A 25,373-nucleotide genomic window follows, 5' to 3' on the forward strand; every position below is an offset into this window, starting at 1 on the left:
TTACCCTAATCACAAACAGTATGCTGCAGGAGTCACCTATTCAAAATTAAGAAAGTTAGGGTCTGCTTCTAAGTATCTATTAACTCACTCTGTTAACTTCAATAAATAACTTCTCTGGGTCTCAGTTTTCTTATTTGTAAATAAGTACACTGTGCAAGAGGACCTCTAATGTCATTTCCTCCTGTAACTTTCTATAATGCTCTTAAAAAGGAATTCAAAAGCAATGTTACATTTCTGTGAAGACAAAATTAAAAATATATTAATTTGGCTATCTTAAGTGCCAAATAATCAGGAAAAAGAGCCAGAGAGGCCAATACTTGAAAGAAACCAAAATTCTAGCATGCTGAGTGTGGTGGTTTTTAGAAGATGAAAAATGTTTTAATCCAACAGATCTTTCTTGTTTTAATGTCAGAAGATTTTCATTACACAATCACCAAAACAAAGTCAACCTTAAAAAGCCAAAATACTGCTTTGGCTGCCATATTATCCCAAGAACTTTCCACCATCTGCTCTGGAAATGTCCTAGAACAAACTACTGCTGGAGCAAGTTATTAATTTCATGTGAAGAAAAAGAGACAGGCGCCATGACCCTGCACTGCACTGCTAGGGCACAGTGGAACACTTGGATAAAGACAAAAGACTTCATGAAATGGGTGTTAGTGTTGGCTAAGAGCAGTCAACGAATACAGAGGAAAAAAACATCCTCCTTTTACTTACTATTGGATAAGAAACCTGATGGTACTGTAAATGGAACATAAGTTTAATAAAAACAACTGACAAGTTCAAAGGATTGAGACCAAAATTTAGAAATATCAATGCATGCCAACGTGGAGATTCTAGGAGTCAAATATGGGGAAAGACTAAAAAATAATATGCTATAGTACAGATATTATCAACAAAAGTATGTTAGTATAATGGCCAGTTTTAAAAATTAACAAATCAAAGACATGGTAATACTCCTCATTTATAAAAGTCTTAACACTAGAAGAAACAGTGCTTGGCATTTGGGATTCAAGAAATGTGGATTTTAGTCTCAGAACTGCCACTCAGTACCATTATCGACCACAATACCTATCAACTTCATCATATATAAAAACTAAAGGGATGGATCACACAAATTAAAATATCCATTACTTTTTTTATGATTTATAAAAAAAAAAAATGGGCCAAGTGCGGTGGCTCACGCCTGTAATCCCAGCACTGTGGGAGGCCAAGGCGAGTGGATTACCTGAGGTCAAGACATAGAGGCCATCCTGGCCAACATGGTGAAACCCCGTCTCTACTAAAAATACAAAAATTAGCTGGGCATGGTGGTGCACACCTGTAATCCCAGCTACTCGGGAGGCTGAGGCAGGAGAATCACTCGAACCCAGGAGGTGGAGACTGCAGTGAGCCATGATCACGCCACTGCACTCCAGCCGGGTAACAGAGTGAGACTCCTCACCAAAAAAAAAAAAAAACCCACACCAGATGCAGTGGCTCACGCCTATAATCTCAGCACTTTGGGAGGCCGAAGTGGGCAGATGACTTGAGCACAGCAGTTCAAGACCAGGCTGGCCAACATGGTGAAAACCCGTCTCTACTAAAAATATAAAAACTAGCCGAGCATGGTGGTGGGCGCCTGTAATCCCAGCTACTGGTGAGGCTGAGGCATGAGAATCCCTTGAACCTGGGAGGCGGAGGTTGCAGTGAGCCGAGATCGTGCCACTGCACTCCCGCCTGGGTGACAGAGTGAGACTGTCTCAAAAAACAAACAAACAAACAAAACATAAAACCATAAATATTAAAAACTGAACTTTTATTAACTTAAATACTATACTGTATATGCAAAAAATGCATCAAATATTTAAAATATAGCCATAAATTTTCTTGAAATAAACTAAAGTTCAACACAAAAAAAGTTATTAAAAATATTCTTAAAAACAAAAATTAAGATAGACTGACAGATTGAAAAGATGGACATATAATGATAAAGCAAATATTCCAAAATTGTAACAAGTATAGAATTTATGGTGGGTAAGTACATGTCCAAAGTGCAATTAGGTCAACTCAAAATGTTGCATTCATAAAACATGGAATAATCAGAGAAAAAGAACTCTCCGGAACTAAAAATGATTGTAAAATTTCATCAAATGTTAGAAATGGCTTTTAAAAATATTAAGAGATATTCAACTTCACTTACAATGAGAAAATGCACATAAGAATCACAATATAACTAGGCGCCGTGACTCAATCTGTCATCCCAAAACTTTGGGAGGCAAAGGCAGAAGGATTGCTTGAGGCCAGAAGCTTGAGACCAGCCTGGGTAACATAGCAAGACCTCGTCTCTACTAAAAATTTTAAAAATTAGCTGGGCATGGTGGCACACACCTGTAGTCCCAGCTACTAGGGAAGTGGAGGAGGAAGGCTTGCTTGAGCCCAGGAATTCGAGCTTGCAGTGAGCCGTGATCGCACCACTGTACTCCAATCTGGGTGACAGAGACCCTGTCTCAAAAAAATTTAAAAAAGGATCACAGTATGACTTCAATTTTTAACTTACAAAAAATTTTATAATGTACAATGTTTGCAAGGGTCTACTAGAGGCTTTTGGTGGGACTATAATTGGTATAATCTTTTTAGGGAATAAATTGTTACCAAATTTATCACATCTTTATCAAAACTTAAAATGTGCACAATTAATGCCAACTCTAAAATACATATGATGGCTATATCTGTATATATGAAGTGAATTTATGTACATGAATGTTCATTGGAGTGTTGTTTATAACAGTAAAAGACTGGAAATGAACTAAATTTTCATAAGAGACTGATTAAATTATGATATATTCAGACAATCCATACATAGCTATAAAAAATCAAAGTTGATCTATAGCTACTGATTGGGAAAAATCAAGTTAAAAGTGATAAAAGCAACTTACAGAATAGTCTGTGTGGCTGGTATCATTTTTATTTAAAAACACTTTTGGCTGAGCGCAGTGGCTTACGTCTGTAATCCCAGCACTTTGGGAGGCCAAGGTGGGCGGATCACAAGGTCAGGAGTTTGAGACCAGCCTGGCCAACTTGGTGAAACCCCATCTCTACTAAAAATACAAAACTAAACTGAGCATGGTGGCGGGTGCCTGTAATTCCAGCTACCTGGGAGGCTGAGGCAGGAGAATCATTTAAACCCGGGAGGCGGAGGTTGCAGTGAGCCAAGATCTCACCATTGCACTCCACCCTGGGTGACAGGGTGAGACTCCGTCTCAAGAAAAAAAGAAAGAAAAAAAAAAACAAGAAACACTTTTTATGCGGTATGCTATGAATGGGAGAGGGAATAGAAGATTAGACAGTAAGGGTCCAAAGTGAGAAGATGACTTATTATATTCCCTTTTATACCGTCTGATTTTTTTCCATGCACACATATTACCTATTAAAAATAAGTATTTTAGTACAGAAATTTTGATGAGGGAGGTCAAAAGCTAAAAATCAAACAAATTTCCAACAAGTTAGAATTTTTTTAAAAGATGTAAAAAGTTGAGATAAGAGAGGTTAAATCTACAAAGTCCAGTATCTGACTTGAACATGAGTTTTAGAGAGACTTAAAAAGTTGAGATAAGAGAGGTTAAATCTACAAAGTCCAGTATCTGACTTGAACATGAGTTTTAGAGAGACTTAAAAAAACAGGGAAGGGCCGGGTACGGTGGCTCTCGCCTGTAATCCTAGCACTTTGGGAGGCTGAAGAGGGCAGAACACTTGAGGTCAGGAGCTCAAGACCAGCCTGGCCAACATGGTGAAACCCTGGCTCTACTAAAAATATAAAAATTAGCCGGAAATCGCTTGAACCCGGGAGGTGGAGGTTGCAATGAGTCAAGATTGTGCCACTGCACTCCAGTCTGGGCAACAGAGCGAGACTCTGTCTCTAAATAAATAAATAAATAAAAATACATTTAAAAAGAGGGAAGAAATGCACAAAGAAATACTGAATAACACAAAAAACTGCCCATAGTTGAAGAACAAATATTTACTGACTAATAAGCAGTTCCATCAATGAAAAAATATCAGCCACACTAACACATCACCATATTTCAGAATTCTAAAGACAAACCCAAGATTCTAAAATCTTCCACCGAGGAAAAGAAAAAAAAAAACCATACAGAGCAATGATAATCAGATGGCATCAGAATTCCCTCTAACAACACTAATAATATTATTAGACAATAATGGAATACCTTCAAAACTCTAGGGAATACTGATTATCAGAAACTCATAACTAGCCTACCTATCATTCAAAGGTAGACATACAAGACAAATACATACAAATATAGACAAGTAAGGACTAATACTTTCTTCAAAAGCTACATGAGAATGTGCTACATGAAAACTGAGGAAATAAACCAAAAATGGCTTTAAAGAATATCAGGCAACTATGGAGGCCACCCAAGAAAATATTGAAGAGGAATCCCAGATGACACAGCTATGTGATAGCCCTAGAAAGCAACTAGTCTAGATTGAAGCAAGAGGACTGATGGTGTCAATGAGGGTAGTCCCAAGACTACACGTAGAACTTTCAAAAATTAGGCTAAAATAATAAAAAAAGAATGAAGTACTGATCCATGCTATAACTAGAATGAACCTTGAAAACATACTAAGTAAAACAATGCAAACACAAAAGACCATATGTGATACGATACAATTTGTATGAAATGTCCAGAATAGCCAAATCCCATAGAAACACAAAGTAGGTCAGTTTTGCTAGGGGCTGAGAAATGAAGAGTGACTGCTAATGGGCACATGGCTTCTGCCTGGGGTGCTGAAAATGTTCCGGTATTAGATAATGGTGATGGTTGTACAATTTTGTGAATACACTAAAATCAATTAATTGTAGAAGTTAGAAAGCTGAATTTTGTAGCATATGAATGCTATCTCAATAAAGCTTTATTTTTAAAAGTGAAGCTAAAATAAAGGAAAAAACACAAAAAGCTAAGAAATGCCATTAAATTCCAAGAAAAACAAAAACTTACATGGGAAAGTAGATCACGCTGTACTTCTTGCCAAGTGGTTGCCAGGGACTAGGAGTTGGGATACAGACTGACTACAAGGGAAACTAGGGAACTTGAGAGGGATGTAATTGAATTGTTCTACATTATAATTTCAGTGTGTGTAACTGTATGCATTTGTCAAAACTCATAGAACTGAACAATAGAAAAGATGAATTTTGCTAAATGTAAATTATACATCAATAAACCTAACTTTTAAAATAAAATAAAACCTCCTGTGATACTGGAGTGGATTTTTGTAGTTGAAGCTGACTCTTAAGGAATCAACTACGGATTATTTAGCAAAGTTTGATGCCCAAATAACTGACAGTATCTAGTGATTTACTTTATTAAACTCTCCCTGTGCCTAAGTACATTACTGGGAGGGTCTGATTTTTTTTTAAAGCTTTTCAATACTCTTTATTGAAATACAATATATCTACTGCAAATTACAAGTACACATATTGCTTTCTCTGTAAATTCTGATACTCTGTCATCCTGACAGATTTTTGGGAGGGAGTAAAATAGGTCCAAAATGTAGAAACAAAAAAGTTTCCAAATTCCTCCCTAGTCAGGTCTTCATAGAGTAGTTTCATTAGCCGATTTAAAGTAAATTCTCAAAACAATAAATATACTCAAAGAAAATATACACATTTCCAAGTCACTTCTCCCATTTAGATTATCTATCCCCTAACTTAGCTCCAATCATGTTACAAGATTTACCTAGATGTCTTCTGATCTAGAAATTAGTAATATTTTAAAACAATTAAAATACATCGTAAAACTTTAAGAGACGGAGAGTTCCGTCTTCTCATTATTTTTATTGAACCCAACTAATCCCTGCTCTTTGGCTTCCTTTTGTGTACTTCCTACAAAGAATATTCTTAAGTAAACTTGTCATCCTGGGATAAAATAAGTAGATATTAAAGTACAGATAATACAAGTAAGAAGAGAAAAGAAAGAGAACTGAATGAAGGGTGTGGGAAGTAGTATCTTTAATTTACAAAGGGAAAGTCAAGTGTTACTGCCTATATTTGAAGGAATAAAGACATATATTACACAGAAAAACTAAAAATGATAATTTAAATATAATAGAATATAGCAAGGGAAAAGGTGCAAGTAGAAGGAGATAATCATCTGAGCAGACGTCAATAAATAATTTAATGAATCAAAAAAGTGGTATACATTTACATTAAGAACCAAGAAAATAAAACACTTGGATATAAATCTAACAAAATATGTATAAAAGCTGTATGAGCAAAACCATAAAACTTTGATGAAAGAAATCAAATAACTAAATAAATAGAAAGATATTCTATATTCATGGATAGAAAGACTCAATATTGTCAAGATTCCTCTTAATGTGATCTACAGATGCAACACAATTCAAATCACAACACCTGCAAGTTACTTGGTAGTAACTTGTAGTAACACAACAAACTGGTTCTAAAGTTATACAGAAAAGCAAAAGGCCTATAAATACCAACACAAAATTGAAACAGCAGAACAAACTAAAAGGACTGGAATTATCCTTCAAGACCTATTACAAGGCTACAGTAATCAAGACAGCATGACACTGGCAAAAGAATAAATAGATCAACAGAACAGAACTGAGCACTCAGAAATAGACCCACATATAGTTAATTGGTCTTTGACAAAGGAGCAAAGACAGTATAATGGGGAAAGGTAGTCTCTTCAACCAGATGCTGAAACAACTGGATATCCACACGCAAAAAAAAGACAGATCTAAATATGAAATGCAAAACTATAAAACTCTAAAACGATAAAATAGGAGAAAATCCAAAAGACCTTGGGTATGGTGATGACTTTTTGGATACAACACCAAAGGCACAATCCATGAAAGAAATTATTGATAGGAAGATTAAAATTTTTAAATTTAAAGTTTCCTACTCTGTGAAAGACATGATCCATCAAAAAAATAACTGAGAGCAAGGGCCTCATTAAAATTAAAAATTTCTATTCTGTGAAAGACACTGTGAAGAGAATGAGAAGAAATGCCACAGGCTGGGAGAAAACACTTGCAGAAGACATATCTGTTAATGGATTGTTATCTAAAATATACAAAGAACTCTCAAAACTCAGCAAGAACACAACCCAATTAAAAAGTGGACCAAAGACTAACAGATATATCACCAAAAAAGATACACAGATGGCACAAGCATATGAAGAGATGCTCAACATCATATGTCATTAGGGAACTGCAAATTAAAACAATGAGATACCACTACACATCTATTCAAATGCCAAAATTTAAAACACCAACACCACCAAACGCTGACAAGGATGTGGAGCAATAGGAACTCTCATTCATTACTGGTGGGAATGGCAAAACTGGTACAGGCATTTTGGAAGACAGTTAAGCAGTTTCTTACAAAATTAAACATACTTTAACCATCATCCATTCATCTACTCTGTATGATATGACAACGATAGATACATTTCATCATGCATTTGTCTAATCCAATAGAATATAAATTTCTTACAAAATTAAACATACTTTAACCATCATCCATTCATCTACTCTGTATGATATGACAATGATAGATACATTTCATCATGCATTTGTCTAATCCCATAGAATATAAATTTCTTACAAAATTAAACATACTTTAACCATCATCCATTGATCTACTCTGTATGATATGACAATGATAGATACATTTCATCATGCATTTGTCTAATCCCATAGAATATAAATTTCTTACGAAATTAAACATACTTTAACCATCATCCTTTGATCTACTCTGTACATGACAATGATAGATACATTGATCAACATTGATACATTGATAGATACAATTGATACACTGATCAATAAACTTATAGATACACTGATAGATGTATCTATCAATGTATAGATATCAATAGATATAGATATCAATAGATATGCATCGATATCTATCATAGATATCATAGATAGACATCAATGTATAGACAGATGTATCTATCAATAATTGATAGGTACATTGATAGACAGATGATACATAGATAGATGATACATTGATACACTGACAGATACAACCGACAGATACAATTGATACATTGATCAACACATTGACAGATACAATAGATATATTGATCAATATGATACACTGATAGATACATTTCATCATGCATTTGTCTAATCCCATAGAAGATAAACACCTACAGGGAACACTAAAGTAAACTATATTTGGGTGATAATCCAGTGCCAATGCAGGTTTATTAATTATAACAAATGTATTCCTCTGCTGAGGGACACTGACGGTGCAGAAGGCTATATGTGTGTGGGGGTGGCTTGACATTAATAACTGCAAATTTTAATTCTCCCAACAAACAACTAATTTTTTTTCTTTTTAATTCTGTACTTTCTGCTCAATTTTGTGGTGAACCTAAAATTACTCTCAAAACTAAATGTAAAAAAATAAATATAAAGACTTATATTTTCAAAATAATGGTATATTATTTAGAAATATAAAAGGTTAAATGAAGGTAAAGGTTTATATAAACCACCAGAACAGGTGAGAATTTACAAAGTTTGTCTCTCAGGAGGAAACATTTAAAAAGGGATGAGACAAATAAAATTTGTTCTCATTATAAGCCTCTGTGCAATGTGATTTTGTCTCCAAACCATGTGCATACATATATGACCATTTAAAATTCAGCATCAATGACTACCAGAAAATATTCAAATGTAATATAATCTGGATTATGTCTGAAAAGAAATTACTCTGTAAAGAAGTAAGTTATATGTCAGAAAAAATTAAAAAGAAAAAAATCAATTGTTTGTTGGGAGAATTAAAATTTGCAGTTATTAATTTCAAATCACTTTATTCCTATTTTGCTACACATGTATTAATAACAGTAAACAAAATTGACAGCAGCATTCAGTAACAATCTTGGTTTTTTACCAGGAAAAATTCTCTGAAGGCACCAGACATCAATTTTCAAACTAAAAAGCTACTGTAAACTTAATACGTAATACTGTCTTGGTATCTGAAAATACTACAATCTTTGATTCTTTGATTCAATCGATGCCTTAAATGCCTAATTCATTCAGAAAGCTATACTGGATGTTTACCTTGCAACACCTAAAACTTAAAATACTGACTTGCTGTAGTCACCCCCCAACCCTACCCTCACTCCTCCACCCACCTTACGGCTAGATTCAGAGAAGTATTTTAGCATCAACATGCAGGGCTGTAGAAAGGCATTTTCCCAACAGCTAGGCCCTTCGTTGCCAACCATGGGTCTCTCCTGTACCTTCACTCTCTTCCAACGACTTGGAGACTCCATAAAGAAACCATTTATGACTCTTTAGGTTCTTGAACCATCTACTCACTGTTACTACCAAATGTTTTCAGTACTCAAATTTCCACAGTAGAACATCTAACCCAGTACTATTAGTCTATGGATCCAATAAATGTGCATCTTATATAATGTTATTACATTTTTAAAATGCTATAAGCTGAATTTTATAAATAAGATTCTCAGTTTCACACTCAAATATTTCCAAAATGGATTTTAGAAAAATATTTCTAATAATTATATTCTTTTTTATATCTCAATAAACAGAGAACCCTAAAAATAATCAAATCTTTAGTCCTCTAACATTTGAGTCTTTGCTACATCAACATTGCTTCTTTATCCCTAATATTCCACAAACCCTCTGCTCAACCTAATGTGCTTGTGATTTTCCAAATACATTATTCATACCTAAGAAGTCCCTATCCAGTTCTTTTCTGCCTCTTTAATGATTTAGCCAGTGCTAATCTGTTCAACTCCAAATGACTGTGGCATCTACCAATGTTCTTCTCATCGGGGTATCTTTTTGTCTATCTACCTCTAAGCTCTTCAAGAGTCACACCTTTTTATGTTCAGGGTCTACTCCACTGTACACACATAGTATATTCACAATATGTTTTTGAGGATGACCTGAATTAAAAAGAAATTATTATACTAAGAATAATCTAGGGACTACTGAGATATAAAGCCCATCGTCCCTAAACTAAACGGCCCCAGAATACTCAGCATTTATAACTAATTAATCTACTAGTCCCTTAAACATTCTCAGGTGTTATTTCTCAGTGTTTCAGCTTCCAGTAGCCCCTTTCTACTACCAATGTCAGTAAGACACCCTGTTGTTACAATGTGCCAACTACAAATGAGCCATTACACTTGCAGTGGAATATGCCTTAGCACAATACTGTTTCCATATAGACTAGATGCTGAGAAACAAACAAAATGCTTTAAGCACAGTGAACAGGTTAGACCCTTACTAATTTACTCAGTAAAGAAATATTTGAGTCTACCATGTGCCAAGCTAACCTGAATATCATGGAGGCAGCAGCAGTAAGCAAACCAAATGCTGCCACAGAGCCCTTGTTTTCATGGAGGTTTCATTCCAGTTTTATTGGGAAAATATGAGCAAGAGAGGTAACAGGTAATATGAAGAGTAGTGAAAAGTGTTAAGACAAAAAACAGGCCAGGTGTGGTGGCTCTTGCCTGTAATCCCAGCACTTTAGGAGGCCAAGGCAGGAGGGTTGCTTGAGCCCAGAATTCAAGGCCAGCCTGGGCAACACAGCAAGACCTCATCTCTAAAAATAATTTTAAAAATTAGCCAGGCATGGTGGCACACACCTGTGGCCCCAGATACTCAAGAGTCTGAGATGGGAGAATTGCTTGAGCCTGGGCAGTTGAGGCTATACTGAGCCATGATTGTGCCACTGCCCTCCAGGCTGGGTGACAGAGTGGGAATCCCATCTCAAAAAAATAAATAAATAAGTAAATAAATAACACATGAAAAAAGACACAGAATGAGAGGGCAGCTATTTTCAGGTGGTCAAAGCTACTCTATAGGGTAGTCAGGGTGGCCATTTCTAAAGAAACAAAACCTGAAGCAGATGAAAGCTTGAAGGAGGTCAGAACGTGAGCCATGCAAATATCTAAAGGAAGACAGACTGTAGAAGGAAAGAAGGCAAAGGCCCTAGACACAGCATGGACTGGCATGCTCCACATTAGCAAGACCACCAGTGAGGGTTAGCAGATGACATCAGATATCCCCTGTACTCGACAAGTCACAGTACACAAATAGATACACACTCCCTGAAAAAGGCAGTGAAAGCAATTAATTATGAAACTCTCATCTTCATCAATCTATACCTTACGAAAAAAACTACAAAAAGTTTTCTTAGATTAAATTATAATTGACAAATCTGCAAATCAGGGCCAGGATAAAAATTAAACAGTCCTCAATGAGTTCACAGGTTCATAAGAAAGACCACAGAAATGGATCCCAGAGAAAGAGGCTGTATTTTGGGTCTGAGGCCAATAGAAAGAGGCCTACTCTGAGCAGACCTGCCCAGAGTGGTGGCACTAGTGAGAAGGAGTGGGGCCTGTGCTTGACACTGACATCCTCATGTACAACTAACAGCCGCAGATTTGCTGAAAAATGACAGCAACAAAAACAGATACAAAGACAAGGGAAAAAAATCTAATTTGAGTCCTCAAAATAACTTCCATTTCTTAACAAAACAGCATCACAAGTAGCCCCAAAATACAAGGATGGGTCTATATGGCATCACTGCTTCTGCGGCTATGGCCACACCTGACTCCACCACTCGGTTGGTTCCCACAAGTCTCATTCAGCCCTTATAGTAACACTACAAGAACCCAGACAGTGTCACAAATTCCGAGCGCTGGGCTTTTACCTCTGGCTTACCTACCCACGTTCTTTCTGTTAGAACACTCCATATTAGTGTCTTGAGGAAAATACCTTTATCTTTATTACTTTCCTGTTTACTTCACTGAGACACAGGGAAGGTATAAAAATCAAAGGCAAGGATTTGCTTTTGGCAGATTTATTTAAATTCTAGTGGGATCGATCCAATATACACTGAAAAATGTCAAGCCCGTGCATGACTTAATCTTTATTTTAAATATATAAATGCTGAGAGCTATGGAGTTAAGGAAGGATTCCTGAAAGATGAACAATTTTAATGAAGATTAGTACCTCCGTGAATTAATATTTTATCAAGAAATCCAAAGTGTCTGAGAAACAGTAGCCACTAACTACTTAAAAGTGAATCTTCATTACAAATGAACTCCTACAAACATCACTGTAATGAACTTCTGGGAGTTTATTTCAAGTACTGCCACTGATCCTATTCTCTTTATAATAAGGTATCATTTACATTTTAGTTTACAGATCTCTAAATAAATATATAGCATACACATGTATATGTCCGTGGTAAACCCTTTGCTCTCAATATTAACAGAATGATTTTAAAAGTCTCATAAGAAACATTTACGCTAGTTTGAATTACCCTCAGTGGCCATTAAAATTCATTTCATCTTGTTATTTACCTGCTAATGCAGCACAGGATGAATTACCAATGTGAAATGTGAAACGTTTATAGCACTTCTGATGATGTTCAGGTGTGAGAGCATTCCTGGTTTGCATATATTCCTATTTCCTCTTAAATTATACACTGATCCATAAATACTGCACTACAGTTAGAGGAAATGAAACATTTAAAGAGTAGTTTGGTTTCACATGGAAACCGTTACCAAGACAAACCTTGTAGGATGGAGTTCCAAGAACATTAAATCATCAGAAATTGTTTCAGCAGCTGGTTAAAGCTGAGTGTACATAATAGGAGACAACTGGCTAGCTGTGCATTTTCAGCTAATTTAAAAGGTATAAACACATTAAAACACTGAAATGTTTGACATATTACAACACAATCAGCTTGCTCCTCAAGAGTGTTTAAATGGCTGCTCTATTCATTGTGTTTGGAGCCAATTTACTATCTAAAGGTATTTACTGTTTCCATCACCCTGAATGTCACCAAAACATTTTATCAATAAAGGCAAAAAAAAAAAAAAAGTGTGTACTCATTTAGGATATACACTAAATTCCTGGTATTGTGTTATATAAAAAAAAAAATATTTAGGGCTGAGCGTGGTGGCTCATGCCTGTAATCCCAGAACTTTGGGAGGCCGAGGCGGGCAGATCACAGGTCAGGAGTTCAAGACCAGCCTAACCAACATGGTGAAACCCTATCTCTACTAAAAATACAAAAATTAGCCGGGTGTGGTGGCGCTCGTCTGTAATCCCAGCTACTCAGGAAGCTGAGGCAGGAGAATCGCTTCAACCCAGGAGGCGGAGGTTGCAGTGAGCTGAGATCGCGCCGCCACTGCACTCTAGCCTGGGTGACAGAGTAAGACTCCATCTCAAAAAAAAAAGAAAAAAAATTGCAGGTGGTGCTACTTTTAAAATTACATCAGGAACACATGAAGCACTCCATATACCATGACAAAGAAACAGTACACAGTATATGTGTTTCCCTTCCCTGATCTGACCACATGTAAAAGAAACCTAACCACAGTGGCCTAAGCAAGATAGGTATCTATTTTTCTCATGTAAGAGGAAACCCAAAGATATGGGATCCAGGGCCAATGTAATCGTTTCATATTGTCACCAATGTCCCATGCTCCCAGGACACTAGTCTTTGCATGCAATGCTCATTAACATAGTTTCAAGACAGCCCGAGCATTGCCTCCACATTCCAGGAAGGAAGAGAAGGCAATGAGCAAAAGGCTAGAGTGGATATGCTCTGCAAGTTCATGACTTCTGCTCACATATACTTGACCCAAACTATGTCACATGGTCACATGGAACTGCCAAAGTGTCTGAAAAACTAATCTGGGCACACAGCACCACTCTAAACAATACTGGAGTTCTGTTAGAATGGAAGGGGAGAAAGGATGTCATACATGTGTCTGCTGCAGGAGCTCCGGTTGAATGGGAAATTGTCCCATTTCCTTCCCTAGGCGATGACTCTTCAGCTGCCTCAGCCCTACTTTCCTGGGTGCATACCACCAGGCCATATCACGACAGGGGTTGGTGGTTCTCACTTCGAAATCTATATTAAAATTCTAGATGCTGCATTCATGTACAACAGCAGCCTGGAGCCTATTTTCTCACAAATATCTGTCTTTCCTTTTGGGGCCATAGACAAATAGCACATTTCCAATTATATCTCCATGTAGACTGAGATTCTGTGATGAGAAACATTAAAATCTACTTTTTTATTTCAAAAATAATTCCTTGTACATATGCATTTTCAACAGGAGATGTAAATTGGTTCCACAGAGGTAAGTAAAAATCTTCATAGATACAATAATAATGGTTTGCGGTCCTCCAAAGGGTTGCAGGACATAAACAGATATTCAGTGTGTCTGGGGATTCAAATTTCATTAAGTGGGAGAGGCAATTATCAAAGAAATGTCAAACAAGGCTTCTCAGGGGGACAATATATTTTTTTAATTTTTTAATTTTTTATTTTTTTTGTGACGTAGTCTCGCTCTGTAGCCCAGGCTGGAGTGCAGTGGCGCGATCTCGGCTCACTGCAACCTCTGCCTCCCGACCTTGGTTCAAACGATTCTCCTGCATCAGCCTCCTGAGTAGCTGGGATTACAGGCATGCGCCACCACGCCCAGCTAGTTTTTGTATTTTTAGTAGAAACGGGGTTTCACCATGTTGGCCAGGCTGGTCTTGAACTCCTGACCTCATGATCCGCCCACCTTGGCCTTCCAAAATGCTGAGATTACAGGCATAAGCCACTGCATCCGGCCTAATTTTTTTTTTTTTTTTTTTAAGTAGAGACAGGGTCTCACTATATTGCCCAGGCTGGTCTCCAACTCCTGCATCCAAACAATACACCTGCCTCAGGCTCCCAAAGTGCTGGGATTACAGGCGTGAGACACTGCACCTGGCCAATACTTTTTTTTTTTTGGTGGAGAATCACTGCTTTAAAAGTAACAAATGAGGCCAGGCACGGTGGCTCACACCTGTAATCCAGGCACTTTAGGAGGCTGAGGTGGGAGGATCACTTGAAGCTGGGAGTTCAAGACCAACCTGGCCAACATAGTGAGGCCCTGTCTCTACTTTAAATTTTTAAAAGCAACAAATGAGATGAACATTTCGAATCACATAGGAATTGCATTGAGCTGCAGTGACAGAAGCCCAGTTACAGCAGTGTTAACAAATAAGGGTCTATTTCTGTCACATGAGAAGTCCAGGATGAAAAAAGGTGGTACTGGTAGTTGTTGACTTTGGTTCAGCAGCTCAATGACATCAAAACAGAATTTTCTGTAAGTCTCTTGGTTCATGGTGCCAAGAAGGCTATGCAACTCAAAAGACTATCCACATTCCGGACAGCAGGAGAAAGGGCTGTTAAGATCAAAAAGATGTGCCTCCTAGCTGACTCAATCAGTTCCTTTTAGAGAGCTTCACCCAGAGGTTTCATTGGAGGACCTTCCCCTACATCTCACTGACTATGCCTAGCTTCAAAGAAGGCTGGAAACGAAAACCTGGCTTCAAAAGAGGCTGGAAATACAATCAGGAAGTCAGGAAGATAAGGAGAACTCAACTCACTGTGTCTACCACAATATGAAGTAGATTCAAATTGCTTCTCTCTTAAAATCCTGTTTCCAAAGATCTATAAGATCTCTTAATACAGAGATTAATTCTGTGCCTACCATATTCTTAATATAGTTTCACTGTTTTCCCCTTAACAACGTAACATTTTTGTTTTGACGATGAAGAGTCAGTCTAAATATTAGGTAGAGAGAAAAGAACTCTGTGGATATAGAATCCTTAAAAGGCACACATATAAGTACTATACAAGGACCCACAAACTTCTCAACATGATCAATGATTATCTGCCATATACAAAGAAGATAAAACAAATCTTGGCCTAGCCAGAACTTACAAGAGTGGAATATCAGTGATCAACTGCATCAAACAGCACAGCAATTCTTCCAAAAGATCTTCTGAGTCAGAACCTGGTAAGACACATAAAAAGATTTTTTTTTTTTAACAAAGTACACAGTAGAATACAGTTGTTCAGAAGTTACATTTTGATTCCTAATGAGAATACAAACAGTTATCATTATATAAACTCAGATATTAATGTTGACCTCTGAATAAAATCCAAATCATGAATAGGTTAGCATCTATGATGATCTTCATCTAGCATAGGACCTTTCAACACCTGCTGTTAATAATACAGCTTTTAAAGCTTGAAGGTACTTTAGGCTCCTGTACGCCAGTAGTTGTCAGATTTCTTATACTGCACTGTGTTTCTTTCAATGAAATCTTACATTAAAGCCAAATATATGAAACAGATAAAAATCAAGCTGCTCTCACTGCTTTGTTTGAAGCAGGGGTAGAGGACTTTTATCCCTCCCTCCCCAACAAATATCTGGCCTTACCCTTGATTTCTTGATGGGAGGGCCTCAAGGTACCTTTTATGAACCTCTGGCACTCCACAGATCATAGACTGAACCCCATTAAAGAGGCCAACCTCCTCTTTACAGACAATGAGTCAAAGGTAAAACGGCTTTCCCAAGTCACAGAATAAATAAGTGGCAATGGCAGGATGCAAATTACCATTCCAATGGAAATGTTCCCCTATCCCAAACTACTACAGGTAAGTGACCTCCAAATTCCCAAAGTCAGTCAGTATCTTATGTGACTTCTGGTCTTGGACATTACTGACACCTACTCCTTCATGAAATTCTTTCTTTTCTCAGTTCTTATAATACTTTATTTTTAACCAACTTCTTTTTCTATTTCTTCCCAGTGTCTGCTTCCTCAAAATACGTTTCAACTACTGGCATGTTCCCCAGAGTTCCACCATTGTCATGCTTTTTTGTTCATTATCTCATCACCACAGTTCAGCTAAACAAGTTTACTAAATTAAAACTCACTCCTGGGCTGGGTGTGGTGGCTCACACCTATAATCCCAGCACTTTGTGAGGCCAAGGCAGGCAGATCACCTGAGGTCAGGAGTTCGAGACCAGCCTGGCCAACATGGTGAAACCCCACCTCTAATAAAAATACAAAAATTAGTCCAGCATGGTGGCGCACGCCTGTGGTCCCAGCTACTCAGGAGGCAGAGACAGGAGAATTGCTTGAACCCGGGAGGAAGAGGTTGCAGTGAACTGAGGTCGCGCCACAGCACTCCAGCCTGGGTGACAAAGCAAGACTGTGTCTGAAAAAAAAAAAAAAAGAAAGAAAGAAAACTGACTCCTGGACTCCTTTAACCTTCATAACTAGTTAGTATTGTAGTTCCAATTTTACTCCTCTGCAATCCAAACTCCAGATTGCAATCAGACAGAGCTAACTAAACTCCATCCTTTCACTCTCCTGGCTTAGATCTTTTCAATTACTTTAAGCTGATTAATATATATCAGAAAAATTCCATGCTCCAAAGTACAGCATGCCAGACTCTTGGAGATATAGGTCCTGCATCCCTTTCTACCTTTATCTTCCTCCAGTACTGCAGTGTATATTCCAGCAATGCCAAGCTATCCACTACATGCCATTTCACACCTCAGTAACATTCCCTCTGCCTGGAATAGCCTCCAACAATAAAAACCTAGTTTTTAAAAAGCCCATCTGTATCCATCTGAACCATCCTCAGTTTCATATCCTCCATGAAACCCACTCCCTTGTCTCACCCTGAATAATCTATAAAGTATCTATGCCTTGTGCATGCCTCTTGCGTTTCATATGTTGGTTACATTATGCCATCATTTTTTGTCTACAAGCAGGCAGGCCCCTACTGGACTCTATACTGCTAGAGGATGATGACTCACAAAGAGCTTGCACATAGTATGTACTCAATACAATTTGCTGAACTGAGCCCAAGCATCTCAGAAAAAATCCAGCAGTTAACTGCAAAGCATCAAAGCACTTGGAGTCTCAAAAAAAAAAGTTTAGCAATTTCTTTTCTAGGCTACAATATCACCTAGCATTCAGAAATTATAAAGAAATTTCATCCTGCTTTGCCACAAAAAGAACTGGCACAGTAACCCCGTGAGAGGTAAGTACAAATCTTAAAAAGAATATTAAATCATGCTGAACACAGCAATCGATGCTAAAAAGGATACACAACAAGACTCAAGTTCAACAACCAAATTAAATCTCACTCCAAGAAACATCGGGCTTGGCTCTATTATTAGTGAAGAAAAAATAAATAAAAGAGTAAGTCACACTTGTCTCTGGGACTGCATGATTAGTTACCAGATCTAACTAAAATCCCTCTCATTGCCAAGGCTGTCCAACATAACTCAAGTTAACAACCTACTCCAACAAGTTGATTTGTTGGTATGTAATATATACTTAATGTTATGTTTGCTAAATGGTCACTCCTTAACTCATTCTACAGGATGCAATGTCCCAGGCCCAAGAAAGAACACTTAAAATCACTCAGTGATTCCCTAAGAAACATTTCAGACCAAATGCCAGTTTAATAACATCCCTGTTCAGCCAAGCAGCCAGCACAGTTTTTTAATTACGGAAGGTGAGAGACCAAGCACTCAGGAACCACAGATGGTGCCTGATTTGATTTTTTAACTTCCAGGGGTATAAAAACACCTAATTTTTACATCTTAAAATGATGACAAGGATTCTCTATTCAATTCCATGTGCCACTCAAATCACAACCTCGGCCAAATTTACAGTTGGGTCAATTAAGGAGTATACACACAGCTTTGTTACCAATCTAATAAAATAATGAAGATGATGATAAACATATTTCATAGAAGTAAAATGTAATATTTCGAGGCCAAAGCTCTAACAAAAGACAATAAGCAATTTCCAGCTGAAATCTCTTAAGACTTCCATTCACTAAAAAAAATTCCTCAGAATTCTAAATTCTTGTTTCTCAGCTAATCTAGAAGTAAATAATTGTATTTTAAGTGAAGATTGACAAGATTTGACTGCTTACTAGGTTTGACATCAAGCAAGGCATTCATATTGCATTATTTCCCAACTAGCACTTATATCACCTTAGCTTTCTTATAAGGCCAAATATCTTCCTTAGTTCCAAAAAATAAATATAAACTCACCTACAAAAAGTATAGTAACACATTCAAGCATTTCATACAGTAAAAAGAATCTTAAAAGTTCTTGAAATTTGCAGGTCAATGACAAAATAAACTGAGGTTCTTTGAGCAAAGGTCTTTGCAAAGATTCAGTGTGTTTACTGTATTGTAAAGTTTTATAACTTAGAGTTCTCTAAGAAAGAACATTTCTCTCCTAAGAGTTCTCTCTCAATGCTTGGCGCAGTGGCACCTGCTATAGTGCCAGCTACTCAGGAGGCTGAGGCAGGAGGATCTCTTGAGCCCAGGAGTTGGAGGCCAGCTTGGGCAACATACCAAGACCCTGTCTCTTAAAACAAACAAACAAACAAGAGTTCTCCCTTAAAGAGTTTTAAATTACCACAATAGGTCCAGACAAATATTTTAATATTTTAAGTCTTAGTTTCTATAAGATCATATTAACAGCAAACATTTACCAAGTACTCTACCCTTTGACAGGCATTGTGATGAGCACTTTATACTCAATGTCATGTTAACGTTAATCCTGACAATAACTCTTGATGAATAGTTAATGATTATGATCATCATTTTACAGATGAAGACATCAAGGCTCAGATAGGTTAGTTTAATTAGAGTAAGGGGCAGAAACCAGATTGGAACTCAAATCTATACTCCCAAGGAAAAAAATTAAAAGGAAAATATCCTTTAAATTATTTTTAAAGATATGTTTCTATACAAAGTTGGGGGAAAATATTCAACCAATTCATGTTTTACTGAACACTGTAAACACAAAACCCCAAGTACTATGGGCCCGGTTAGGAGGGAGACATCTGAAGTACTACATATTAGTTTACACATAAAGATGACATGCTATGTATTCATCAACACATACTAGAAGTTCTTGACTCCTTCAAAATCCAATGTACAAATAATCTAAAACAATGAATAAATATAAGCTGTTATCATCCGTATTGTGCAGAACAAGGTCACTAAAATCCCAGCCCTATCCCTGGAGTTTTCTCACTCTAAAGCCCCACTGCTCTAGTCCCTAAGAACTTCACCAGGGGAAGAAGTAGACAAGCGAGATGATATCTAGGGTCCCTTAAGGTTCTAATAATCTATACCCAAAATTAAGCTGCAGTCCCTGTTAGTTAATTCTATTCAGCATCCATTCAGCACCATGTGCTGAGTGAGACAGCACTGTTGTTTTGTCCTTAGGGAGAGAAGCAGAGAACAGTACAATACTGTCCTAATCAAATGCCTTCCATCACAGTAGGAGGGGAAGGGAAGACAGTGAAAAAATTATTTCTAAAAAGCACTCACTGATCATTAGAAAACAAAGCAACCAGAAAAATGAAACATATGGATTTAAATCAGAATACATACAGTCATTAAAAGAAATGTTAAAAGACAGAGTTTTTGTCTTTGTTTTCTTTGCGTTCAGAAGGTTGAACTGCCAGTTTTTTAATGCTGCCCAAAATTACACTGTGCCAAATACAAGTACTAAAAACTTAATCGAACAGGGCTGTACTCCAAAAATAGGTTAAAAGAGTACCTTAGAAGTTCAGAATAAAATTGGCTTCTTTAAAATGGAAGACACATAATTAAATTATATTTATTAAAAACTTATATTCAGAAAATAAAAGACTCACGGTAGAGTCTATGTTTTTGCCACTTTAATAGTGAAACTAACATTGAAGTTATTCTAAAATATTAGATTTAAACTTCTAATTAGCAAAACCAAAAATGTCTCTTGTAGGTTAATCATAAAGAGGAAAGGCAAAAGGACTCTTCTAAAAAGAAAAGTGATCTGCATTTCAGTGCACTACAGTATTTATAAGCTTGTGTCCTATACCATTCCAATCAGATCAGTAATAATTCTGGTTGACTGCTATTATTTTGGTCAAACAGAAATGTTTCTAATTACCCTAAAAGATAATATACTCTACCAGGTTTGATTATAAAATGTGCCTATAGAAAAGTTTAATTGATTTTGTTCCACTGATAACATAAGGGAAAGAAAGGGAGAGAAGAGACAGAAATATGACAAAACAATCACACCTATTATATGACCAAAGAACAGTTCAGGAATTCCTAGAGGCACTTTTGTTTTTCTGCAGATACAGATTACAAGTCTTATATATTACAAGTCAATATTTTAAAGGAATAAGTCCATGCTTTCTTTTTTCTCTGGGCCACATTTTTCCATATGGGTTTGTTTTTTGCATTGCTTACCTATAACTAATAAGGTTAAATTATTAAATTTGGTATTTAAACAAATAAAGCAAAAACCACCCAACCACATACTATACAATTTTGGGTTTACCTCCTGAGCTACCTACCGCCTGCCCCAGTCTCTAGGGCCCAGTTCCAGCAGAGAAAAGAGAGCAGAGAACCTGCTGCCGTGGCAGCCGAAGCACCTGAGCCATCTGGAAAAACAAAGCTGGTTTCACAGGACTCACCGCCACCGAGTTTGGCAAAACAAACATGCCACAGGTTTTGAAGGTGATTCCAAAGAAAGAGTTTCAAAAATGTTTTAAGCCTGGGGAGAATGGAAAGGAAACTGCTTGTGTTAGAGAGGGGGTAATTAACAAATTTTAAATATACTTCCACAAATTTCCTATCTTGTATCACTTTTTTGTTTCGTTTTGATCTCTCACAAGTCAGCCACTGCCTTCACTGTTTGGAATCCTTGGCTCTCCACTGACCTGCCAGCGTGAGGCCAATGCTGACTGAAAGCGCGGTGTGCACAGGCAGAGCCTGCCAAACGGCGGTTCCCACTGGAGGGTTTCGGGCTGCTTCACTGGGGGACGCTGAAATGTAAGCCTTTTCCCCGTTTTGGTTCATTTTCTCTATAAGAGTATCCACTAATCTGGCAGGAAAGGGAATAGGGTGGGTAAAATCCTGGTGCCAGCATTCTAGCAGCCTAGTCAAGACACCTTACCCTTCCATATGTGGCCTTTCCACTGAGCCCTCGTCTCAGTAGGCCACCCTCCTTCCCCACTGCCTGAGAGTTCATTCAGGAGACTCTCTGGGTTCAGCCTCTATGGATAACAGATCTCTAGTATTAAACTGGGAAGGGGGGTGGCCTCCTAACACATGGGAAGGGACAGAACCTTGGACAGAACTGCTTCTTCCAACCAAGCCTGAATGCCTTCAGAGACCCCTGGCACTTCTGATTCCTAAGACTTTCCAGGGTTCTGGAGTAAGAACTGGCTTTTTTTCTGGAATTCTCCAACCTTGAAGCCATTTAGCTTTCAGCTTTCACAGATCAGTGAAGCTCATCATTACTCCATTTTCCAACTTTCAAAATGTTATTAACATTGTGTTCCCCTCTCTTCTTCAATCTAATAAATTCATGACTTTTTAAAAGTCCCTTTGCTGATATTTTATTGGAGTTCCAGGAGAAAGCAAACATGCATGTTTAATCCATTATGCTTGAGAATAAGTCCCACAAAATAATTTTTTAAAAATAAGTTTATATTGAACTGTTTTATGCCATGGAAGTGCCATTAAAGCCAGGCTTCTGCTTGGCTTTGTCGAGTCCCTGTCCCTTTCCTACTCTCCACAAAGCTGTACTCACAGGTCATACAGTGTCTTGGGCCTAGCACCTTGCTCGCCCCAGGTCTGGGCAGCTGATCTGCTGCCTCCCTCCCCTCAGTGCTCACAGAGCTGCCCACTGGGCCACAGGTGGTAATCTCTTTCAAAACAGGACTAACGCTGGGCGCAGTGGCTCACGCCTATAATCCCAGTACTTTGGGAGGCCGAGGTGGGCGGACCACTTGAGGTCGGGAGTTCAAGACCAGCCTGGCCAACACGGTGAAACCCCCGTCTCTACTAAAAATACAAAAATCAGCTGCGCATGGTGGCCCACGCCTGTAATCCTAGCTACTTGGAAGGCTGAGGCAGGAGAATTGCATGAACCTGGGAGGCGGAGGTTGCAGTGAGCCAAGGTCGCGCCACTGCACTTCAGCCTCGGAAACAAGAGCGAAACTCCATCTCAGAAAAAAAAAAAAAAAAAAAAAAAAAAACAGGACTAACTCCCTCTCTGGGCTCTTCAACCTAGCACCTCCTACTTCCCTAGACCTTCCTTTCAGCTTTACTTCCCACCACCCCCACTTTGTTGCTTTTATCTTCAGCCTCTCAATCTCCAAAGGCTTCTTCCCTCATTTAAAAAATAAATAAACAAAAAATAATTGTAAAGAAACTATAGGCGGGTTCAGTGGCTCACACCTGTAATCCCAGCACTTTGGAAGGCCAAGGAGGGCAGATCACTTGAGGTCAGGGTTTGGGACCAGCCTGGCAAACATGGTGAAACCCCATCTCTACTAGAAATATAAAAATCAGCTGGACATGGTGGCATGCGCCTGTGATTCCCAGCTACTCGGGAGGCTAAGGCAGGAGAACCACTTGAACCCAGGAGGTGGAGGTTGCAGTGAGCCAAAATCATGCCACTGCACTCCAGCCTGGGAAAGAGAGCAAGACGCTGTCTCCAACATAAAAGAAAAAGAAACTATCATTGCAGCATGGTGGAGCAGTTACTCCAATAAGCCCTCCTGTACAAAACATCTAGTTCTTGGCTAAAATAACACTTTTTAGTGCATTGACGGGCTTCCCAGAATGTAAAGCAAATTTCTAAGGACTCCAACCCTATAACCAAAAGAACAACCTACGAGCAAATAAATGGACTTGAATCCAGAGTAAAACACTGAGAAGTAAGCAAATGCTAAGATAGGTAACCCTGAGGATGAATGCCAGTTAGAATGAAGCCCACTGACTAAGCCTCAGTCAGTGGCAAGGAATGGGGCCTGAACCTGAGACTCCACATTAAGTCAAGAATTGCTGCAGGATGCTAACATGGCATCAGGTGTTACAGGCCCTGGATCCCTGTAGAAGCAAATGCAAATCTCTCCCTTATTTGGAGCCTCAAATAAGATCAAACAAGGCTAAGTGTGGTGGCTCATGCCTATAATCCCAGTGCTTTGGAAGGCCAAGGCAGGAGGATTGCTTGAGGCCAGGAATTTGAGACCAGCCTGGGCAACATAGTGAGACCCCATCTCTACCAAAAATAATCTTTAAAAATTAGCCAGGCTTAATGGTATGTGCCTGTAGCCCTAGCTATTCAGGAGGCTGAGGCTTCAGTGAGCTGTGACTATGCCATTGCACTCTAGCCTGAGTGACAGAAACTCTGTCTCAAAATAATAATAATAATAATACAATCAATGACATCAAATACACAAGGAAACAAGCCATGAGAAGCGTTTCCAAAAACAAACAGCAGATTTAGGCCCCTAAGGATTTAAAATATTGGATTTATGAGACGCCAAATGTGAAATAAATATCAGTATTACCTTAGCAAGAATGGGGTATAATACCAAGCCAGAGGAAAGAAAAACTCACATTGAAGGCAAAAGGAAAATGGAAACAATTTTGTATTACTTCATAGTTTTGCCTAGGGCTGGCTTTGTCCCCTTTGACTGATTCTCAAAGGCATGGACTAATGGAAGAGCTATCCTCATATAATAATACAAATTCTCCCTAACAATCTGCTACCACATCATACATAGCCTATGGGAAAATGTTCAAATACAAAATCCTCACAAATTTAGATTACAAACTAAGAGCTTACTGACAGTCACATTACTCTCATAAAGACTGCTTCACTGAAAATGCCAGCAATATCCATATGATCACAGCAGTATTACAATGGATTGGAATAAAGAAAAAAATGCTGTATGTGGAATAAGCCAACATACCTAAGATGCCTCAGTTGACTTTGCTCAATTGTTTGCAGATGGCCCTCTACTTTTGTAAATTCGACCTTCAAACAATCTGTACCACTGTATATTATCGACCCCAATCTTTCATATACCTAAATCAGATATCATATATCAGCTGATAAATGGATGTCTTCAGCTACTGCATGGTGATGCTCCATTTTTCCCCCTTTCAACAGTATCTCTGTAATCATTTAATTTTATTGCTCTTTTATCAACTGTAAAAAGAAATTGGTAGAAAATATAAAAAGGGCTACAGTAGAAATCTCAAACTAACAACATGGAAGACTAAGGTAAAAATAATTACATATGCCAAAAACAGAAAGTTTTTAGTCTTAAAAGATATTCATTGGACTTAAGCTGGTGGACCAAGAGTAGGCTCAATTATAAACACTAAAGAACATGTATAGGGCTGGGTGAGGTGGCACATGCCTGTAATCCCAGCACTTTGGGAGGCCGAGGCAGGCAGATCACCTGAGGTCAGGAGTTCGTGACCAGCCTGGCCAACATGGCAAAACTCCGTCTCTAGTAAAAAAATACAAAAATTAGCCAGGCATGGTGGCAGGCACCTGTAATCCCAGCTACTCAGGAGGCTGATACAGGAGAATTGGTTGAACCTGGGAGGTGGAGGCTGCAGTGAGCCGAGATTGCACCACCGCACTCCAGCCCGGGTGACAGGGCAAGA

At 38.1% G+C, this 25,373-nt stretch overlaps 1 protein-coding gene across 50 annotated transcripts in view; it reads right to left on the bottom strand.

Annotated features, from left to right (window-relative positions):
- Positions 1-25,373, bottom strand: part of DYM (dymeclin) — a 411,382-nt gene that overhangs the window by 298,370 nt on the left and 87,639 nt on the right. For all 50 annotated transcript variants that reach the window (XM_001151222.8, XM_009433974.5, XM_024350839.3 and 47 more), the window contains one exon: positions 15,794-15,866. In XM_001151222.8, coding sequence (XP_001151222.1) covers positions 15,794-15,866 — 73 coding nt within the window. The remainder of the gene's footprint in view (positions 1-15,793; positions 15,867-25,373) is intronic.

The sequence above is a fragment of the Pan troglodytes genome, chromosome 17, assembly GCF_028858775.2.
Source record: "Pan troglodytes isolate AG18354 chromosome 17, NHGRI_mPanTro3-v2.0_pri, whole genome shotgun sequence".
Lineage (NCBI taxonomy): Eukaryota > Metazoa > Chordata > Mammalia > Primates > Hominidae > Pan > Pan troglodytes.